The sequence below is a fragment of the Lepidochelys kempii genome, chromosome 1 (assembly GCF_965140265.1).
Source record: "Lepidochelys kempii isolate rLepKem1 chromosome 1, rLepKem1.hap2, whole genome shotgun sequence".
Lineage (NCBI taxonomy): Eukaryota > Metazoa > Chordata > Testudines > Cheloniidae > Lepidochelys > Lepidochelys kempii.
The window spans coordinates 39,280,833-39,302,891 of NC_133256.1; the positions used below are offsets into that span (position 1 = coordinate 39,280,833).

The 22,059-nt window shown below is 43.6% G+C and overlaps 1 protein-coding gene and 1 long non-coding RNA gene across 6 annotated transcripts in view; one reads left to right on the forward strand and one right to left on the reverse strand.

Annotated features, from left to right (window-relative positions):
- Positions 1–7,135: 7,135 nt before the first annotated feature.
- LOC140909728 (uncharacterized) lies at positions 7,136–11,631 on the reverse strand. The gene is made up of 4 exons (XR_012158339.1): positions 11,369–11,631; positions 9,622–9,909; positions 9,090–9,205; positions 7,136–7,749 (listed from the first exon to the last, which is right to left on the reverse strand). It is a non-coding gene; the product is annotated as an uncharacterized lncRNA (long non-coding RNA).
- Positions 11,632–11,963: 332 nt separating this feature from the next.
- Positions 11,964–22,059, forward strand: part of IFT88 (intraflagellar transport 88) — an 85,603-nt gene continuing 75,507 nt past the window's right edge. The window contains exons 1-7 of one of the 5 annotated variants that reach the window (XM_073339648.1): positions 11,964–12,096; positions 12,752–12,847; positions 14,318–14,380; positions 16,293–16,349; positions 19,611–19,664; positions 20,376–20,439; positions 20,527–20,596. In XM_073339648.1, coding sequence (XP_073195749.1) covers positions 12,758–12,847; positions 14,318–14,380; positions 16,293–16,349; positions 19,611–19,664; positions 20,376–20,439; positions 20,527–20,596 — 398 coding nt within the window. In that variant the 5' untranslated portion in view covers positions 11,964–12,096; positions 12,752–12,757. Of the gene's footprint in view, positions 12,097–12,751; positions 12,848–14,317; positions 14,381–16,292; positions 16,350–16,582; positions 16,608–16,636; positions 16,982–19,610; positions 19,665–20,375; positions 20,440–20,526; positions 20,597–22,059 lie in introns of those variants that run through there. The other 4 variants (XR_012158330.1, XM_073339614.1, XM_073339637.1 and 1 more) reach the window with 4 other exon arrangements.

Genomic DNA, 22,059 nt, shown 5'->3' on the forward strand with positions numbered 1-22,059 from the left:
AAATTAAACAGTAAGAAGACACCAGGTCCAGATGGTATTCACCCAAGAGTTCTGAAGGAACTCAAATGTGAAATTACAGAACTACTAACTGTAGTCTGTAACCTATCATTAAATCAGCTTCTGCACCAAATGACTGGAGGATAGCTAATGTGACACCAATTTTAAAAAGGGCTCCAGAGGTGATTCTGTCAATTACAGGCAGGTAACCCTGACTTCAGTATCAGGGAAACTGGTTGAAGCTATAGGAAAGAACAGAATTGTCAGATACATAGATGAAGATAATTTCTTGGGGAAGAGTCAGCATAGTCTTTGTAAAGGGAAATCATGCCTCACCAATCGACCAGAATTCTTTGAGGGGGTCAACAAGCATGTGGACAAGGGGGATCCAGTGGATATAGTGTACTTATATTTTCAGAAAGCCTTCGACAAGTCCCTCACCAAAGGCTCTTAAGCAAAGTAAGATGTCGTCGGATAAGAGGGAAGATCTTCTCATGGATTGGTAACTGGTTAAAAGATAGGAAACAAAGGGTAGGAATAAACTGTCAGTTTTCAGAATGGAGAGAGGTAAATAGTGGTATCCCCCAGGTATCTGTACTGGCACCAATACTGTTCAACATATTTATAAATGATCTGGGAAAAAGGGTAAACAGTGAGGTGGCAAAATTTGCAGGTGATACAAAACTACTCAAGATAGTTAAGTCCAAAGCAGACTGTGAAGAGCTACAAAGGGATCTCACAAAACTGGGTGATTAGGGAAGAAAATAGCTGGTGAAATTCACTGTTGATAAATGCAAAGTAATGCACAGTGGAAAACATAATCCAAAATATTCATACAAAACGATGGATCTGAATTAGCTGTTATCACTCAAAAAAGAGATCTTGGAGTCACTGTGGATAGTTCTCTGAAAACATCCACTCAATGTGCAGCGGCAGTCAAAAAAGCTAAAAATGTTGGGAATCAGTGAGAAAGGGATAGATAAGAAGACAGAAATTATCATATTGCCTCTATATAAATCCATGGTACGCCCATATCTTGAATACTGTGTGCAGGTGTGGTTGCCCCACCTCAAAAAAGATATATTGGAACTGGAAAAGGTTCAGAAAAGGACAACAAAAATTATTAGGGGTATGGAACAGCTTCTGTATGAGGAGAGATTAATAAGATTTGGACTTTTCAGCTTGGAAAAGAGATGACTATGGGGGGATATGATAGAGGTCTATAAAATCATGACTGGTATGGAGAAAGTAAATAAGGAAGTGTTATTTACTCCTTCTCATAACACAAGAAGTAGGGTCACCAAATGAAATTAATAGGCAGCAGCTTTAAAACAAACAAAAGGAAGTATTTCTTCACACAATGCACAGTCAATCTGTGGAACTGGTTGCCAGAGGATGTTGTGAAGGACAAAAAGTATACCTGGGTTCAAAAGAGAATTAGATAAATTCATGGAAGATAGGTCTATTAATGCCAGTTAGCCAAGCGCATGCAACCCCATGCTGTAGGTGTCTCTAAGCCTCAGACTGCCAGATGTTGGGCCTGGATGACCCAGGATGTTGGGGATGGATCACTTGATAATTGATAATTGCTCTCTTCTGTTCATTCCCTTTGAAGGAGTTGTTATAAACACTGGGATTAGGCCTTGTCTATACAACAAAGATAACCATGTTTAAACATGGTTGTAGACAAACCACATTATAACTTTTTAAAAAACTGCCTCTGTAGACAAAAAAATAAAAACAATACCAGAAATCTATAAGAAAACTATATTTTAACGCTGATAGCTACCTAGGCTAAAATATGGTTCCTTAACATGGCTAAAACAGTGGAGGGAGGGGTTCTTTCCACATGGGAAAGAATAAACATGTTATAACATGGCTTAGGTATAACCATATTAAACATGTTTATTACCGTTGTATATATGGGGCTGTAGAATGCAGAAGTCCCTTATTCTCAGTCCAGTGTTTAGTCCACTAGATCACACTTCGTCTCGCTATTTTTGGCTTCCTCTTCTTGACGCTACAGTGGCTATCAACAGGTGAGTCAGCTCAGCTACCAGCAGACAGCTAGAAGGGAACTGTGGCAGCTGTACTACCAGCAACAGAATCCTGAAAGGCAGTGCCTCATAAAAAGCCATGAACTGAATGGGCATTCTGCCAAAAATCAAAGTACCTTTGGCTCTGGTTTACGTGGACACCAGAGGCCAGCTACAGGGAGGGACTATAAATACTATGATCTTTAGAAAGACTATAATCTGATGACAAACTTTCAATCACAGCAAACAGTTTATATCGGGATATCTTTGCCAGGAAAGGGGACAGAAAACTACATTTTTAAAAAATGAAGTAGTGGGGTAAGGGGGAGGGGGAAAAGTTGCCATGGCCTTTGCAGGGCCTAGAAACTAGCTCTCAATTGTGCCATTTATTTACAAAATTGTATCAACTTAAATGTCTAAATCCTAGATTGCAAAGTCTCTAGAACAGGTTTTCTCAACTTGTGGGTCATGAGTCATGACCCAAAATTAAATCACCAGAATGTGTTGAAGGGACATGGAGGCTCTTGAGGGGAAGAGAGGAGTTGGGTCCTGTTTCCACAGAGGTGTGGAAGGCTTGTGATGGAAGGGGTTCAGACCCTACACCTATGTCACAGCTGCAGTCCCTGCGGCTCCAAATCTGGGGCTGACGGGGCTCGGCTTCCCACTCTGGGAGTTGCTACCTCTTTCAGGGGTCATAGCACCACTCAGGTTTGGTCCTCCATCATGATGATGGAGAACCAGCCATGCCAAATTTGAGTGAATGGTACTGTGATCCCAGGTGCCAGTTTGCAATGCCACTTATACAAATTTGGCCTGGCTGGCCCCCCTGAGTGATACTACGACCCTGTATGTCACAACACCCAGAGCAGGAAGCCAAGTCCAGCCAGACCTATGGGGCAGGAGCTCAAACTATGGTACACATAGTGTACTTATTATATTAATGTGTATATTATATACTGTGGGTAAGAATATTAAGTAAATGAGGTTCATTTATTTGTTTTGCTCTAAAGCTATTTATTAGGTTGTGACAGGCTATCAAGTTTACAAATTGTTCCTGAGCCCAAAAAGGCTGAGAACCACTTTTCTAGGGCAGGGATTTTCTTCTGTTATTTATTTGTATAAGGTATAGTACAAGAAGCTCTTAATTCCTCTCTGGGATCCTGAGCCACTACAGCTATGGAAAGAATAAAAAGGTATAATTCCTATAAGTTAGTGTCATTAATTAACCTGAGTGTCCAATACCTTCAGAGTGTAGCCTCTCCCAGCCCTCAAGACAGCCAGAGAATTACAGCTGACCTATGTTCTTCTATTAAGTAAACATGGTACAACTTGTTCCTTGCTATAATCTAAACTAGGTTAAAATGTACCATAACCATTTAAAAACATGTTATCAGTCAACAATCTGGAGATGATTAGTTTGTTTCATTAAAGATATCTTGCTATTAAGAAGCACCTTTGGCCCAGCTACTTAAGGGTTTTTAAGAGTAACAGCCGTGTTAGTCTGTATTCGCAAAAAGAAAAGGAGTACTTGTGGCACCTTAGAGACTAACCAATTTATTTGAGCATGAGCTTTCGTGAGCTACAGCTCACTTCATCGGATGCATACCGTGGAAACTGCAGCAGACTTTATATACACACAGAGAATATGAAACAATACCTCCTCCCACCCCACTGTCCTGCTGGTAATAGCTTATCTAAAGTGATCATCAAGTTGGGCCATTTCCAGCACAAATCCAGGTTTTCTCACCCTCCACCATGATTTCAACAACTTCCATCCCACCATCAACCTCAGCCTGGTCCAGTCCACACAAGAGATCCACTTCCTGGACACTACAGTGCTAATAAACAATGGTCACATAAACACCACCCTATACCGGAAACCTACTGACTGCTATTCCTACCTACATGCCTCCAGCTTTCACCCTGACCACACCACATGATCCATCGTCTACAGCCAAGCTCTGCGATACAACTGCATTTGCTCCAACCCCTCAGACAGAGACAAACACCTACAAGATCTCTGTCAAGCTTTCTTACAACTACAATACCCACCTGTGGAAGTAAAGAAACAGATTGATAGAGCCAGAAGAGTTCCCAGAAGTTACCTAGTACAGGACAGGCCTAACAAAGAAAATAACAGAACGCCACTAGCCATCACCTTCAGCCCCCAACTAAAACCCCTCCAACGCATTATTAAGGATCTACAACCTATCCTAAAGGATGACCCAACACTCTCACAAATCTTGGGAGACAGGCCAGTCCTTGCCTACAGACAGCCCCGCAACCTGAAGCAAATACTCACCAACAACCACATACCACACAACAGAACCACTAACCCAGGAACTTATCCTTGCAACAAAGCCCGTTGCCAACTGTGCCCACATATCTATTCAGGGGACACCATCACAGAGCCTAATAACATCAGCCACACTATCAGAGGCTCGTTCACCTGCACATCCACCAATGTGATATATGCCATCATGTGCCAGCAATGCCCCTCTGCCATTTACATTGGTCAAACTGGACAGTCTCTACGTAAAAGAATAAATGGACACAAATCAGATGTCAAGAATTATAACATTCATAAACCAGTCGGAGAACACTTCAATCTCTCTGGTCACGCAATCACAGACATGAAGGTCGCTATCTTAAAACAAAAAAACTGCAAATCCAGACTCCAGCGAGAAACTGCTGAATTAGAATTCATTTGCAAATTGGATACTATTAATTTAGGCTTAAATAGAGACTGGGAGTGGCTAAGTCATTATGCAAGGCAGCCTATTTCCCCTTGTTTTTTCCTACCCCCCCCCCCCAACGTTCTGGTTTAACTTGGATTTAAACTTGGAGAGTGGTCAGTTTGGATGAGCTATTGCCAGCAGGAGAGTGAGTTTGTGTGTGTGTGTGTGTGTGTCCCTGGAAAAAAAGGTGGGGGGGAGTGAGAAAGCCTGGATTTGTGCTGGACATGGCCCACCTTGATTACCATGCACATTGTAGGGAGAGTGGTCACTTTGGATGAGCTATTACCAGCAGGAGAGTGAGTTTGGTGTGTGTATGGGGGTGGGGGGGTGAGAAAACCTGAATTTGTGCTGGAAATGGCCCACCTTGATTATCATGCACATTGTAGGGAGAGTGGTCACTTTGGATGAGCTATTACCAGCAGGAGAGTGAGTTTGTGTGTGTGTGTTTTTGGAGGGGGGTGAGGGGGTGAGAGAACCTGGATTTGTGCAGGAAATGGCCCAACTTGATTATCATGCACATTGTGTAGAGAGTTGTCACTTTGGATGGGCTATTACCAGCAGGAGAGTGAATTTGTGTGTGGGGGGGTGGAGGGTGAGAAAACCTGGATTTGTGCTGGAAATGGCCCAACTTGATGATCACTTTAGATAAGCTATTACCAGCAGGACAATGGGGTGGGAGGAGGTATTGTTTCATATTCTCTGTGTGTATATAAAGTCTGCTGCAGTTTCCACGGTATGCATCCGATGAAGTGAGCTGTAGCTCACGAAAGCTCATGTTCAAATAAATTGGTTAGTCTCTAAGGTGCCACAAGTACTCCTTTTCTTTTTAAGGGTTTTTAGGCTCCTAACTTCCATTGAAATCAATAGAAGCAAAACAGGAATGTTTGCCTCACTAAGATCCCACCTATTCATGAACTATTGCCAGTGTCCTTCCAGTCTACCACATGCACATTCAACAGTTATCTTGCACCTGCTCAGAGAGTAATTAAATCGTTCCTTGATGCTGTCCAGTATCTGGTGTATGGTTTCACGAACCAGGGATACAAAGGGTAGGGCAGCTTCCCCAGAATCACTAGTGGCATTTGTGACAGTTTGTACCCTGGTGTTCATCCTTTTTACAAAACTATGATAAATCTTGTACAAAGTTATTCCTTGTGACGTATCATTTGAAACCTTATAATTTGCTGATCATCGTTGTCCTGGTAAAATGTGTATGGCAACATTGTATGTAAAGTTATAAGATTTTACTGTATGACATTGCTGAGACATGATCCAAGTTTAGAAAAGCAGGAGGCACCAGTTCCTCAGAGGCAAAAGGCAAACTGATGCCTCAACCAAGTGTCAACAAAATCAAATGGACTATCATCTGGTTAAGCGGCCATTCTTTGGCAGGAAGAAGAGTGTGAGTGAGAAACTTACATCTTGGCTAACAGACTTGTTGTCGCCTGAACCCCAGCTGGAGATAATTCTCAAAGAAGAGAAATGCTATAAGAAGGGAGAACTGAAGACACAAAACACATCTCACATCAGCTCATGGCAGCAGCAATGTTTGAAAGACAAATGAAGCACCATTGAACTGGGGGAGTGGTCCTGGCTGAAGGAATCCAGACAGAGTGCTGTGAGCATGTGGTGAGAAAAACCTTTTTGCTTCAAGTTCACTTAGCTTTTTAAGTTAGGTATTAGTTTGTGTTTTACCTTTTATTTCTTTGTAACCAATTCTGACTTTTATGCCTCATTATTTGTAATCACTTAAAATTTATCTTTCTGTAGTTGATAAACATGTTTGTGTGTGTTTGGATTGAAGTGTTTGGACTCTCCATGTGAGATAAGAGGGTTTGTATATATCATTTTCTGTTAGTCTGTCATTTCATTTTCTGTGAGCTTGTACTGCCCAGCAGAGGGTGCTGAGCAGTACAAGATGCACATTTCTGGGGACAAGTCTGGTACTGAGAATTTGCCGGTATTGCTCTAGAATATAATTCAGGAGTGGCTGGATAGGAACACACCTATAACTCAGCTGGGAGTAATTTACATGCTAGAAGTTGCCTGTGAGCAGGCCAGGAGAGGTTTCTCTCAAAGCAAAGCAGTGTAAAAGGCACCCCAGCTTGGAGAATTGAGGGAACATAGCTGTCCAGCAGTCCGGATTGTACTCTGGCAAATGTCACTGCATTCTAGCAGTGCTAATGTGGTGGTGCTGGTACAGGATAAGCATCCCTGCTTACATCTTTTCAGAAAGTGCTGTATTCTTAAAGACATGAGCGTCATGTCTTCCCTGACCAGCCATCATTAATGTCAGTGAAACACCCTCCGGTAATACACAAGTGCTTTCATAACCAGGCACAAGTACCCCTTTCTGTTTATGTACTAAGCAGTAAGGTGTGGGGGAGCAGGCAGCAGAATCAGGCTATGCAGCCTATTACCCCACCACAGTTCAGGAAGTCCATTGCTTCAAGTCTCTCTATTATTTCCTGCACATTGCCCAGAGTCACAATACTATGCAGCAAGACACGTTTAATAGCCACGCACACCTGGATGACAACCGCCCCCACCATGGATTTTCCAACACTGAACTCATGGTCCATTGACTGATAGCAGCCTGGGATTGCAAACTTCTAGAGCACACACTCTTTCCTATGGTCAAAGCAGGCCCCTCTTTTCTACGGTCAAAGCAGCTCTCATTCTGATGTCTCTGCAATGGAGGGCTCAGGCGAGCTCAACACACAACCCCAGGAAAGTGGTCTTTGTATTTTAAAGTTCTACAGCAACTACTGCTCATCTCAGATCTGCCTCACAATATAGTTGCACCATGTCATCCTCATTTCATGGGCCCAGAAGTGCCACTCGATCATGTGGAGCTGATCAGCGAATGCCAGCAGCACCTTGCAATTTTTATGCACTTTCTGCATCATCCATTCTTCCTTCTTGTTTGTCTCATCTTCATCACAGCATCACCAGTTTCTGTGGCAGTCATTGAAGCTCTGCAAAGATAGAAGAATCATGAGACCTGTCTTTAAAACAAACACAATAATGCCAATCTGTTCAAGGTGATCCTGGATGGCAAGATAGACACTGAAAGAGCAGCACAAAGAACCGTGCAAATTTTTAAAAAGTCACAGAAGTTATGGACTGGAAGAATGGGAACTGCAGGAATTTAACCCTGAGCTCCCATAATTTTCTGAATGTACTGCTGGTATTCCACAATGCACTGCAAATATTACACAGAAAGGTGTGCACCAGATGGTGGTATTGGGTACACTAGGATACGTAAACATACTGCACCACATCTTTTGCTGACAGAACTTCTGACAGTGAGGAAGCACAGCAACAAAGGCTGCTAAGTGTGCACATGCTCCACTGACATAGAAATGCTGGTAATGTCTACCAGGAAAACTTTCTAGTTTAGACATAGCTTTAGATTGTAAATTCTTTGGTGTAGGCTCGGGACCATCTCTCTGTGTTTGTACAATGCCTACCAAAATGGGGTCTGCTCCATGACTAGGGCTCCTAGTCACTATGGCAATATGAATAATAAACAAGTTATAAATATTATGACTTTCTATTATATGCAATATAGAGCAACATAGTAAAAGAGTTGCCAGAATGTGTTACCCACACACTCTAGGGCACCCCACCATTACCCTTCGGTAGGCTCAAGGCATAACCCAGTTAATTTAAGCACCCCAACCCTTACCCAGTTCCTAGGGCTCAGGGTGAAAGGAAACTACCCTTATTCAGTTCCTAGGGCTTAGGGCCACCCTTACCCAATTCCTAGGGCTCAGGGCAAAATCTTCTGCAGGTTTGAGGCCTTTTACCAGTAAAAGAACCTTACACAGTAATATCCTTAACTTCTATTAAGAATTACCAAAACAGAATACACACGCTAAGCATACAATGCTCACCACTCCCAATAAAGCAGACAAACTTTTCTTGGAGGCCAGTCAAGATTAGATCATCCGGGACTCCAGCCTCTGCACTGTATGATTGGCAGGATGCTGAGAGCGGGAGTTAGAAAACATTTCCCATATTGAGGGCATCTCATTTTTTACCTCCCTTTCAAAATGCTTATCTTTCTTCCCAGGTACAACTATAGCAAATTCTGACAGATGATCATCTGTCAGAATTTGCTATCCCTGGATCAGGGGATGAGGAAAGGTGAATGAGGGAAAGCATATTCTGACAGGATATAGGATTAGCATCAGCCGTCCTAATTTTCTGGTCTAAAGGATGAGGAAAGATGAGCAGAAGAATATGCTGCCCCTTGGTAAGCACACAGGCTACAATTTATAAACATGCTTAACGTAACCCATAAAGTACTCACATAGAATCATGGGACTGGAAGGGACCTCAATAGGTCATGCATAACATTAGGAACATACATAAGTGTTTGAAGGATTGGTGTCTTAGATGATATGATGATGGATGCTACACAGAATCCTAGAAGGATCAAACAGGAATAGTCAACCTACTTTAACCAAAATATTTAGGTGCCTGATCTATCCCAGTGGCCCACACAATTCTCTTGAAGGATCAGGGCCTAAAAGTTTTCACTAGTCTTTTTTCCTATTGATTCATAGATTCCAAGGCCAGAAGGGACCACTGTGATCATCTAGTCTGACCTCCTGTATAACACAGGTCATAGAAATCCCCCACAAATCATCCAATCTTGATTTTAAAATGGTCAGTGATGGAGAATCCACCATGACCAGTGAGAAATTATTCCAATGGTTAATTACTCTCACCATTATAAATGTATGCCTTATTTCCTGTCTGAATTTGTTTAGCTTCAACCAAGGCCGGCTTTACATTTTTTGCCACCCCAAGCAGCACCAAAAAACAAACAAACAAACAACCTGATGAATACGCCGCCGCCGGAGAGATCAGAAACATCGGAGGGAGCTGCCGCTGAATTGCCACTGACAGCAAGACCCAAGTCAGAAGAGTCGCCACTGAATTGCCTCCGCGGGAAACAACGGAGAGAAGCTGCTGCCAAATTGCCGCCGGGGCTGCTGCCAGAGTTCCACCCCAACGACAGCCGGAGCCCCTTCAGCAGTGCCGCCCCAGGCACCAGCTTACTTAGCTGGTGCCTACAGCCGGCCCTGGCTTCAACGTCCAGTCATTGGATTGTGATATATCTTTCTCTGATAGATTAGATATTTGTTCCCCGTGTAGGTAATTGTAGACTAATCAAGTCAGTCCTTAACCTTCTCTTTGTTAAACTAAATACAGTTTGCTCCTTGAGAAAACCACTTAAAGCCAAGTTTTCTAACTCTCTAATCATTCTTGTGGCTTTTCTCTGAGCCCTCTACAATTTAGCAACATCCTTCTTTATTTGTGGTCACCAGAACTGGCTAGAGGATCCAGCAGCAATTGCACCAGTGTCAAATACATGGAAGGGGACTGTTGCTCCCTTACTAACATTCAGTGGGGCTGTTTTAGTTGCTAGCTCCCAATACTAAAAAGGGGGAAGGGTTGGTGGGGAATCAGAACCCTGAGACTGACAGCCCCCAGGAACAATGGGGAGAGGCCAATGCTCCAGGTCAGCCTGAATGACAGGGCGAGCAGGCTAAGCAGGGAGTCAGGAGGCCCCATCCTCTGTGTGAGTTGGATTTGCCTAGGTCAGACAGAGTGGGGCTGAACTAAGGAGAAAGCAGGGGCCCAAGCTAAGCTGGGAAGCAGAGCTGTGCCAGATCCAGAGGGACCAGAAAAAAAGCCCATGAAGCAGGTCAGTGCTGGGAGCAGAGTCACAGAAGCAGCCTGCAGTGCAGACCTGTCCTGGGAGCAGAGCTGCAGCAACCAGAGCCAGAGGGGCCAGAGAAGCAGCCCAGGGAGCTGGAGGCAGAGCAACAGAGACAGAGTGGTGGAGCTGGGTGCGATGAGCAGCTAGGGAGATCGAGGGGGACCCTGGGCAGCGGGCCCAGCACAGGGAGACACCTCAGCCAAGAGGTTCTGCAGGCCAGGCTTGGATCCAATCCTGACAGGGCGGGGCCGACACTGGAAAGAAGGGTCCTACCACTTAGAGCCTGAGCGTGTGGCCACCACCAGAGCATCCCTGCAGCAAAACCAGGGCCGGAGAAGAAAGCCTGGGACTTACAAGGAACAGACTGTGAACTGCCCTGACATTCCAGAGACACTGTTTGTGATGTTTCCTGCCACAGAGCGGGTTGATGTGTTTCCTTTAACCTTTCCCATTTTTCCTTATTCTTTTTAAAATTAATTGTTGATTAAATAACTTGCATTTGCTTTAACTTGTATGTAATGGTCAGTGGATCAGAGAAGTGCCCAGTGCAGAGAGAGTACCCTGGAGTGGGGACACCCTAGCCCCTGTCCTAGGTGACCACAGCAGGGTTGGGGGTCGAGCCCCCCAGGAATCCTGGGCCCAGCCTTGTTGGGGTTACAAGGACTCTGCCAGACAGGAGAGTGGAAGGGGAGTCCTCAATGGCAGGGAGGCAGCTGGGTAAAGGAAGTGGGAGTGAGGACTCAGATCCTTTCGCTAACCCCACTTCACCGGGGTAGTGCAGAAGCCAGGAAAGTTCCCCACAATAGCGGGACTATTCCCCTGCTTACATATAGAAGTAAAAATAATCTCTTGACTCTTACTCGATTTGCATTTATGCACTCCAGGATTGCATTAGCTCTTGGCCACAGCCTGGCCCTGGGCCCTCATGTTCAGCTGATTATCCACCCCCAACTCTTTTTCTTCGTGAACTGTGGGTCATGAAGGAGCTTCTCCGTTTTGTGCCTGTTGCTCGCTCCACCTGTCTCCGTTCCACATTCAGCAAGGCCAGGGTTACTTGTTTGGTATGTTTTGGGGATGGGGTTGGCTTTCCTGAAACTGACAAGGTTTCACGTCTGAACCTGCCGAACCTAGCAGGGAAAAGGAAGACCTGCCTCAGAATCAAGCCTCCAGCAGGCAGGTGTTTACAGCCTCCCTCGCGTGGCACAGCTAGAGGCCGGGGCACTGCGGTAGAGGAGGCCCCTCGGCTCCGCTTTTCGGCCCCGCCCTTTGCTCAGGGAGCAGAATCTGAGGGTCAGGGCCGAGTGTGAGCCACGGCTTCCAGACTTGCTGCTGCGCATGCGCTAATCGCTCGCGCACACTCAGCGCGTGCAGAGCCTCGCAAGTGGCTGTTTCTGACGCTACAGGGGCCTCGGCCCCCACGAGTCGCTCTCGTCTCTTAGCAACCGGACGCACTGCCCCCTCCCGTTCCGCTCGCCGCGGTGCGTTCTGGGATGGGATCGTGGGCGCGACCACTGCCCGGAGCCCGTGCGGTGCGGGCCTGTTACCGGCTCCCCTGCTAGCGGGGCCGCAGGGCGGGCTCCCGGACCAGGTAGAAGGCGGAGCGGGAAGATGACGGGGCTGGAGTCTAACGGTTTCCTTTCCCTCCCCTCCCCGCGCCATTGGCGGTAGCCCTGGCTCCTGGGGAGAGAGCCCCTGTCTCCCGCTGTGTCCGGGCGCTCTGTGCCGCAGTGGGGCCCCTCGCCCTCCGGCCGGGGTAGGGGCCCTGGCTCCCCGCATTTGAGGAGTTCCACAGGTCCCCGCCTCGTTTTGCCCGGCATCGTGTGGCGCTGGCGAGGGGCGCCAGCGTTCAGAGATCGGCCTCTTCTGTACCTCTGCCGGAGCAGGGGCCGGCCACAGGCAGGGCCGGACTCGCTGGAGCATCGGGCCAATTATTAATCCCTTTTCCTGACCCCCGGGTGCTTCAGATCTGCTCAGAAGCTCTTTGACCTCAGCGGGGCTTGTTACTTCTTCAAACAGACTCGATTTCAAGTGGACTGTGTCCCTTTAAATCTACGCTGAAGCTGTTTGTCCAGGTTTAATTCAAAACCTGCTGAAGTCAGGGGTCAATTTCAGTGAGGTTTGGATTAGGTCTAAAGTTTTAGCTCTTGTGAATGGAAAAAGCTCAGTACTATTCATGATTTTACAATTGTAAGGAGACTTTTGATAATGCTGAGAAAATATTTGGCATAATTAATGTTTCTCAGGTAAAAATGATGCAAAATGTCCACCTGGCACCTAAAGCAGATGAAGAGGATCTTTATTCTGGCTACAATGATTATAACCCCACCTTTGACACAGAGGTACATCTACTTACCATTTCTCAGTTTTTATGTGTGTAGGCCATGCCTTTGTGCATGATATAAGGCAATCTTCACTGGAGTTGGCATTCTGATGGTGCTTTAGATATGATCAGAAACAAACCAGCAAGCATTGCTGCTTTGAAGTTAGTTTTCCTCCACCCATCCATACAGATTTATCAACAATCTCAGAGATCATTTTGAGTGGTTACAATTTCATTGGTGGGTTTTATTCTGAGATAGACACTGGTTGAAGGTGTATAACAAAACTGTTTGCTGTTAAGATTTTAATATTTCATATATTAAAATCTTAACTGTTTAAAAGTAGAGGTTTTAGTAGGTTTGTGTTTTGGCATCTGGGGTGAAGTCCTAGCCCCACTGAATTCTATGGGAGTTTTGACATCACCTTCAATGGGATTGTGATCACATTGTGATTTTTTTTTTAGTCAAATTTATATATTAAATAGAATAAAATCACTAATTTATCAAAATAAAATTATATTTGGAAAACTACTGTTGCATAAAATCATTTTAACCCAATTAAATAAGAATGCAGACTAAGCATTCAGTCAATAGCTTCTGTTCAGTGTTGAACTACTTGAACTTCTTAGGTCCAGCATTCTAGAACTCATTTATTTTACCCTAAAACTGTCCCTCACCACATGTACCTTTATATGAAATAATGGAATCGTAGAAATAAATGATGTAAAAGACATAATAGGTCATCTAGTCCATTGATCATTATAGTGTATTTTCAATATATTGTTTCCTCCTCCATAAGCTAGTGAGATTTATACTACACCCTGCATGTTTAAATATATAAATAGCGCAATATCCAATATATGTTTGTTTTAAAATTTCCTCACTGGAATAGCAATATGAGATGCACACTAGGATCAGTTAAGAATTCAAATTAGTACAGCCCTTTAGACCGAAATAAAAATGCTGTGTATGGTAACTACTAAGTATTATAAATCAAGCTCAGTTTTCTCCCAATGTTTTACTATTCAGTGGTTACTCTGTTTTGATATTGCTTTGTGTAAACTAAAAGTTCTTTAAGTTGTACAATCATAGCTTATTGACACTACAAACTGTAATTTGGCAATATCCAAGGGCATCCTAACACAGGGGCTAGTGCCCCCACAGTGGAAATATTGTAGGAGGTCCACTCCCACATATACTTGTGCATGCCTAGTGGGGATGAAGGGGAGGCAGAGGCGAGGGTGGGACCAAGAGGGGCTGAAGGGCCTGCTGCAGGGCCCAAAATCAGGCCTGGGAACAGATAGGAACTCCCAAGCTCCCCTTTCCAGCCTCGAACCGGTTTCCCCCCCAGCCAAGTCTCAGTACCTCCTTTCACTCCCTCTCCCATTCCTCATCTCCCTGGCAATAGTAAAGTACTGTAGGAGCAAATTAGGTACCTATTTTTTTTGTTTGTTTTCTTTGGATAGTTCTTACATTTTTGTTTTGTTTCAGGATTTAGAAAATGACACAGCTTTTCAGCAGGCTGTGAGAACTAGTCATGGTAGAAGACCCCCAGTAAGTAAATTTTAAAATATGTTGCAATTTTTCTAAACATTCTCAGGAAGTTTGGGTTCTAATCTTGGCTTTGCCACCCACTGCCTTTAAACAAGTCTCAAGCTCAGTGTATTGCTAAAATGATGATGGAATGTTTAGCCATTTGTGAGATACAAGGCCAAAATTATTAGAGCTACAGCATGAGATTTTAAACTTCCACCATTCAGTAAGTATAGTTCTTATACATGATTATTTCTTAAATATTTGGATGGGGAAAAGTTGGGGGGGGAGGAGGCGGGGGAGAAGGCAAGGCATCCACAGTCAGCCTGTGGAACTTTTGCCAGAGGATGTTGTGAAGGCCAAGATTAACGGTTCAAAAAAGAACTAGATAAATTCATGGAGGATAGGTCCATCTGTTGCTGTTAGCCAGGATGGGCAGGGATGGTGTCCCTAGCCTCTGCTTGCCAGAAGCTGGGAATGGGCGACAGCGGATGGATCACTTGATGATTACCTGTTCTGTTCATTCCCTCTGAAGCACCTGGCATTTGCCATTGTCGGAAGATAGGATACTGGGCTAGATGGACCTTTGGTCTGACCCACTATGGCCATTCATATGTTTATCTGTCAGGGGGTGAACCTCTCCAGCACACCCCTATGTGGCCTCCCCTTTAGGTTCTTTCAATCAATTACAAGATTTACACTGACTTAAGAGAATGCACCCCTCTGTGGGGTCTGATTTATTAAGTTTCTACAAAGTGTGACTTACCTGAAAAAACTAACAAAAGTCACCTTGCTCTGGCTCCTTATAAGACTCCTCATCAGCTCTTTGTCCCATTTCAGGAGACCTTCTCCTGGAGCTCAGGTTATGCTTCAGACAGTCCCTCCTCGGGCAGGGTATACATTAATGAAACACCTAGTCAGTCACTCTCCTCATAGCAAGAGCCCCAGCCCTCCTCTTGGGGCTAGGTTATAATTAGCCAGCTGTAGGGCCTTAACCAGCTTCTGCCTCAGCTGCCCCTTTTTCATCAGTTAATCCTGAGGCTAGCAGGATCCAGCAGGCAGCCTTCTCCCCACTTATGCAGGGACCTTCTTACTCTCTTCAGTGTCTGCAGGCATCTCCCTGAGATGACAGAGGATATAGCATTTATGCTGGTCCCCTTCTCCCAGCTCGTTCCCAGTTGGTGGGGGGCTCTGCCCTCCTCTGCAAGGCTCCTGCCCCAGGCCCTTAAAGATACAATGACAGGATTTCCTTCCAGGCAGTGTTCATTCCCAGGACCACTTCCTCTACATATCCCCTTTAGTCTTATGTTGGATCCTTCAACTCCATAAAAGGGCCATACCACATGGCAGAGTGGCCTGACCACTAGGCACTACTGCCTTGTTCCTATATGATAAAATGAGCCAGATGCTGATTACAATGAAGTAACAGATTCTATAAAAGGTCCTCGCATAATGCATCCAACCAGAAGGAAGTTGGCCTTGACATGGTTCCTCAAGCGTGGGATGGAGAATGGAGTATAATATACAGAACTCTGGAGTGTTGTTGCAATTTAATTTTATTCAAATGACTTTGGTTATTTTTATTTAGTTATGACTTCAAAACTCTTACATCCTTTTTCAAAAGAAATGGAAAATTGACATGTAGACCCTACTTTTGAAATGTATATTCTGTTGTAATGACTGTGTGCTTCTAAGCAAGAGCTGAAACCATTAAGAATCATGTGCAATTTAATCACCAGAAAGGTACATATTTTAAAGAGGGAGCTATGGTTTATACAAATAAAACTGAACATAGAGACATAACTATAGAACTTTCTGTACTTTTTTTAATGCATGATCATTTCTGTGAACTTGTTTCTTTAACCTATGTAAAAAGACTGAGTAATCACATTTGGATTAATTATGGTTTGTTTTTTGTTTTTTTTTAATGAAGATAACAGCCAAAATTCCAGGCACATCAGCTTCACGACCTTTAGCTACAGGATTTGGGGTAAGTTTTAGTTCTGTGCTTTAAACTTAATCAAAGAGAGGCTCTACCTGGAGTCTTGAGTATATACAACCCTCTAAATCCTATGTTCAGCATTGTCTCTTTTTGTCTCAGTCCTTTCCTCCAGTGAGCCACACTCATTGCTTAACTTTGAATATCAGCAACTGTGCACTTAGCCCTGGTCAACACTGGGGGGGATCAATCTAAGTTACGCAACTTCAACTACGTGAATAACCTACTCACTGCAGGGTCTTCACTACGGTGAGTCGACTGCTGCTGCTGCTGCTCCCCCGTCAACTCTGCCTGTGCCTCTTGCGGCGGTGGAGTACAGGAGTAGATGTAGACTAGACAAGACGCGATAAATCGATCCCTGCTGTATTGATCGCTGCCTGCTGATCTGGCAGGTAGTGTAGACATACCCTTAGACAGGGCACAGTTACTGATTTTTCAAGATACTCGACTGTGCTTCCTAGGTATTGTATTAGAGGGCAGAATCCAACATTAAAGGTTTGATTGAACTTGCATTGAAATTGATGGGAAGACTTCCAGTGACTGCAGTGAGAGTTGGACTGCACCCTTTGTGTTTATGTGGTGGACAGTTTTGGAGTATGCTGTAGAAATTGCATGATCCTAAGGTAAATATTAAATTGTAAAGAATTTTCAAATTACATTTAAATTTATACAGATTTCTTTCTAGTTCTTAAACCCTAAACATAGACAAGATCATTTGAATAACTAATTAATTAATTACTTTAATTATAGGTTATTTTGATGCCTAATTTCTCTTAGGTCATCTCGGATACCACTGCCAATGCAAGATTAAATTGGAAGGAACGTTCTTGAGTGCTTTTTATCTAGTCCTATTTAAATAACTCAAGCAGTGTAATTACCCTTATGAACTATTCCACAGTACATTGGACTTCTGTCAGGAAATTTTTCCCAATAGTCATAATTTTCCTGTTGTCTAATTTGATGTCATTACTTCTAGTTACACCCTTTTGGAACACCTTAAAATTCCTCATCCTCCTCAGTGTTAAGACCCTTTAAGTATGTGCTTCTCTAGACAGGTATATTGCTTTAGCTATCTCTTAGGCAAGCTTGCTGGTTAGAATTTTCAAAAGCATCTAAGTCCCATTGAAAATCACTGCACTGTAGGCTTTTCTCTCCCCCTGTCCTTTGATCAGGTCACACCCCTTTACCAGATTATTCCTCCCCTCCCCCCCCAACACTCATAGTTGTGGATATTTGGTGTAGTAATTAGTGGTGTTTGGAGAAGTTAGTTTGGTAAAGGGCTGTGTGCAGAGGGGCAGTTCCCACAGTAATGGAAGGCTGGCATTATTATTATTTGTATTATAGCAGGTGAGGGCTCTGGTCATGGACCAAGACCCCATTGTGCTAGGCACTCTACAAACATGGAACAAAAAGACACTCCCCGCTCTGAAGAGCTTACAGTCCAAGTATAAGACAAGAGGGGAAAAAAAAGATATAAACAGACCAATGGGGAAGTACAAGGAAGTGTAATGAGAACTAATGGTCAGACTGGCTATGCTGAGGTCTCAGCACTCCAACAGTCTAACTGTTGTCAGTGTTTTTGTGGGCCTCACTGCAAAGGAAAGTTCTGAAGGGGGATAATGAGTTAGTTTTCAGATGTTTACAGGGAGCTTGTCCCAAGCATGAGGGGTAAACTTGGGAGAAATCATGAAGGTGCTTGAAAATTTAACAAGTGTGCAATAAAGGCTGACATAGTGAGGTATTAGAGGCAACCTTTCAATACTGGAAGAGAGATGATAGTGTGGGAGATATGTCATGAAAGGACTTGAAAGCAAAGAGAAACAGCTTATGTTTGATACAATTGAGAAGAGGAAGCCAGTGAAGGGAATCAAAGAGATGAGTGACATGGTCAAAGCAGCGGGCTCAGAAAATGATACTTGCAGCAGTATTATGAATAGATATAAGCAGGGCAAGACTGCATTTGTTAAGACCAGAAAAAAGAGTGATGCAGTAATCAAGATGCAATATAGTGAGAGTACAAGTTTTAACGGTATGACTAGATAGGAAAGGCCATATCTTAAATATCTTATTCAGAAAGAATCTCTAGTGGGACAGAGTTTAAGCTGTGGTGCATGGTCTATGGTATACAGTAGTTATCACTACAGTAAGGTGGGGGCCTGTGACTGGAGAAGTAAATGGTCTTTACTGTTAGGTGACTTAACTTTTCATTTACTTGCTGTCATGTGTGTTATGCATGCAGCAGCCATAACTGTTTATAAATGAAGATGCTTAAGTGGCAGGGAAGGGGGTAGAAGTGGTGATGGAGAACATATGTTCTCCATCAGCAGATAATATCAATTAGCTGTTGCAAATTAACCCTTATATACCTTCTTGGCTGAAGGATAAAATCTGACAGAAAAGCATAGCTCACAGTGAAGAGGCTTTTATGGGCACCTGGCCCCATTTTATCAGGTTTAGATTAGGGATGTAAAATGTTAACCGGTTAACTGGCCCCCAGCTGCACTCAGCCGGCTGGACGGCCAGCTGACCCCAGCCCCATGGCCGGCTGACCGACCCCTGCCCTGCCTCAACAGCATGAACAACCCCAGTCCTCTCCCTTTAATTGATTAACCCTTTAAACAATAGAATTTTAATCCTTTAAACAGTTAACTTTTTAAACAATATTTACATCCCTAGTTTTGGCTGTAAGGCACAGTTGCTTTATACCTAAGTCTTCCTAAATCTAATTAAAAAATAAAAACTATCTATTGTACCAGGTCTGTCAGGATACACCTCTCTACTAATATTTGTGTTGATTGACAATTAAAAAAAAGTCTATAATGAAATGTACGACTGCCATGGACAAATTTCAACCAGAGCCCATTAAAAGCTGATGAACAGAGACTAAACAAAAAGTTTACAGAAAATTCAAAGGGCGTAAAATCTGTGAAATTTTACAAGGCTTGTCTCTTTCTTCTAGAGAAAAACAGGAATTTATTTAAATTTTAAATCCATTTTAGAACCCAATCATAACTATGGAGTTGCTACCAGGTACCTTCAGAATATTTATGCCCTATAATGGAAGGATATCCTGCCTCAGTGAAGTCAATGCGAGTTTTGCTATTGATTTCAAGGGGAGCAGGATTGTATCCTAAAGTTGTACATTCATGAGACAGAAACGCTACATATTTAAGTATTTATAGTTTTGGTTTTAAACTTCTAAAGTAGAAAAAGAACTTATGATTGTTAATTTTAATTTTTTTATTTTGGTAGTCAAAGACAGCATTATCGTCATCAATGGGAAGACCGATGACAGGAGCTATACAGGTAATATTTTATTATTTACTTTGAGCGTGGGCTCAGTATGCTGAAGTTATACTGTGAATGTTCTCTTTTTTTTTTAATGCAAATGTTCCAAGAGGTGGATATGCTGTCTCTTTGCCAGCTGTGAACTCTCCCAAGCTTGGGGATTTCTCAGCTACTGAATTACAGCTGGTTTCTAGACAACTTGTGCCTCTTTATCTTGTCCAATTCCACTCAATCTGACCCATAATTTCTCAGGGCTCTCAATCCTTGCTGCCCAGGAAAAAAAAAACTCTGACACTTAGCATGGCAGCATGTGACAGCACATTACAGAGCCACTAGTCTAACAGGCCAGCTCTTAAGAAGAATATTTTAAAAATCAGAGACAATTACACGGCATATGTTAAAATTATCGGCAACAAAAAAGATTAGGGTTATCTATGTAAAAAGGCATTTGGAATAAGTTATGTGAATAAAACAGTTTGTAACATTTATTACTTAGAAATAATTCCAATATATATTTTGCTACTGTAGAGTCTGTTACAATATACCTAAGGGTTGTGAAAGACACTGGTCAGCGTAAACGAGGCTTACTAATACTAGGTCGGTCTGTATCAACCGTAAAGCATGCTTCCTACTTATGTTCCAATATGTAACTTATCCCCCTGCTTTTTTCCCATTTTTGGTTTTCAGAATATTTTCATTCATAAAAATGTCTTTTTCTTTTAATTTAAGGATGGAGTTGCTCGACCTCTAACAGCAGTTCATGCAGCAGGTTACACTAAAGCAGCTTTGAGAGGTAGAGTGGATAGCATTCACTGTCTGTCATGGAATTCACTGTCTGTCATAGAATTTACTGTTCTCAGTGCCATGTGTCAATTTGCAGGTTCTGTATTTGATCCCCTTGGTCAAGCAAGAGGTCCTGCTCCTCCTTTAGAAATGAAAAATGAAGATACGTACGTAGCCACATTTTTGTTGTTCTGTTTCGAAACAAATGATTTCAGCATTCTTAGAAAAATCACAACAACATGGTACTCAGGAAGCCTAGGGGCCAGATTCTCTTTCTGCAGGAAGAGGCCTGATCCTGCAAACATACACATGCTTAACTTTACTAGATTTAATAGAGTTCAAGGCCAGAAGGGACCATTAGATCATCTATGCTGTCCTCCCTATTAATTGTCACCCAGATATCCTTACGTTCAGTCTAGTTATTTTAGATTGACTAAAGTATTTCGGTCCTTGGGAAGCTAAACTGTTATGTACCTCAGGCAAAGAACAGGAGAGACTGAGGTGCCACCAATGCTTGAGGCCCCTACAGTGGCGTGGAATTTATTATGCCCAGATGATTGGAGCAGGTGATCCACACCCCGTGCTACAGAGAAAGGTGAAAACCCCCTAAATTTCCTACCAGTCTTACCTAGGGGAAAAAATACCTTCCCAATCCCAAATCTAGCCATCAGTTTGACCCTAACTATGTCAGCAAGAAACTCCAGCCAGACATCTAAGAGGATTCTCTGTACCATCTCAGAGCACTGGTCGACTCCAACTGGTGTTTCCTCTCTAGCTGTGGCCTGTCTCTGATGGTTCAGAAGAAAGTGAACCCCATCCTCACCCTAAGAATACATCTCACCAGTAGTGCATCAGGTCAGGAGATGCCTTCCTGTTCCCTGCAGGTGACCAGCTGAAGTCCTGAAACATGGGATTTGATTATTTTCATTGTCTTAATGTGGAGCGGAAAGCTTAATGTGGAGCGGTTCCCCGTTCCTGGCCAATGGGAGCTGTGGGGGGTGGTGCCTGCAGGTGAGGGCAGCACACAGAGCCCTCTGCCCCCTCCTCCTCTAGGGGCCGCAGGGATGTGGTGCCAGCTGCTTCCGGGAGTGGTGCAGGGCCAGGGCAGGCAGGGAGCCTGCCTTAGCCCCACTGCACCACAGGGGTGGCAATCCCGTGGGCCAGATCCAAAGCCCTGACGGGCCAGGTCCGGCCCGCGGGCCATAGTTTGCCCACCCCTGATTAAGAGCATGCTCAGGGAAATGCAGTGATCCTATTACTTCCATGGCCCATGGAGGAAGGGGACAACCGGGGAATTCACAGATTCCAAGGTTACCAAGTGATTCAGATTATTCTGTAACAGTAAACTATGCCTCTTATTATTTACTACCCCAGCAGTCTGTGTCATCTGTAGACTTTACCACAAAAGATTTTATGTAATCATATAGATTGTTGATAAAAATATTAAATAATGTTGGACCAATGTGATACCACCATAAATAGTCCTATTGATTTCAATGAAACTACTTACGCTACTAAAGTTAAGCGTGTCCATGGGGTTTTGCAGGCTTGGGGTTTAAGTGTGATTCCTGTTGAAGTCATGGTTCATATCCTGCAGAAAGAGAATAGGGCCTCTGGTGGTTAAAAAAAC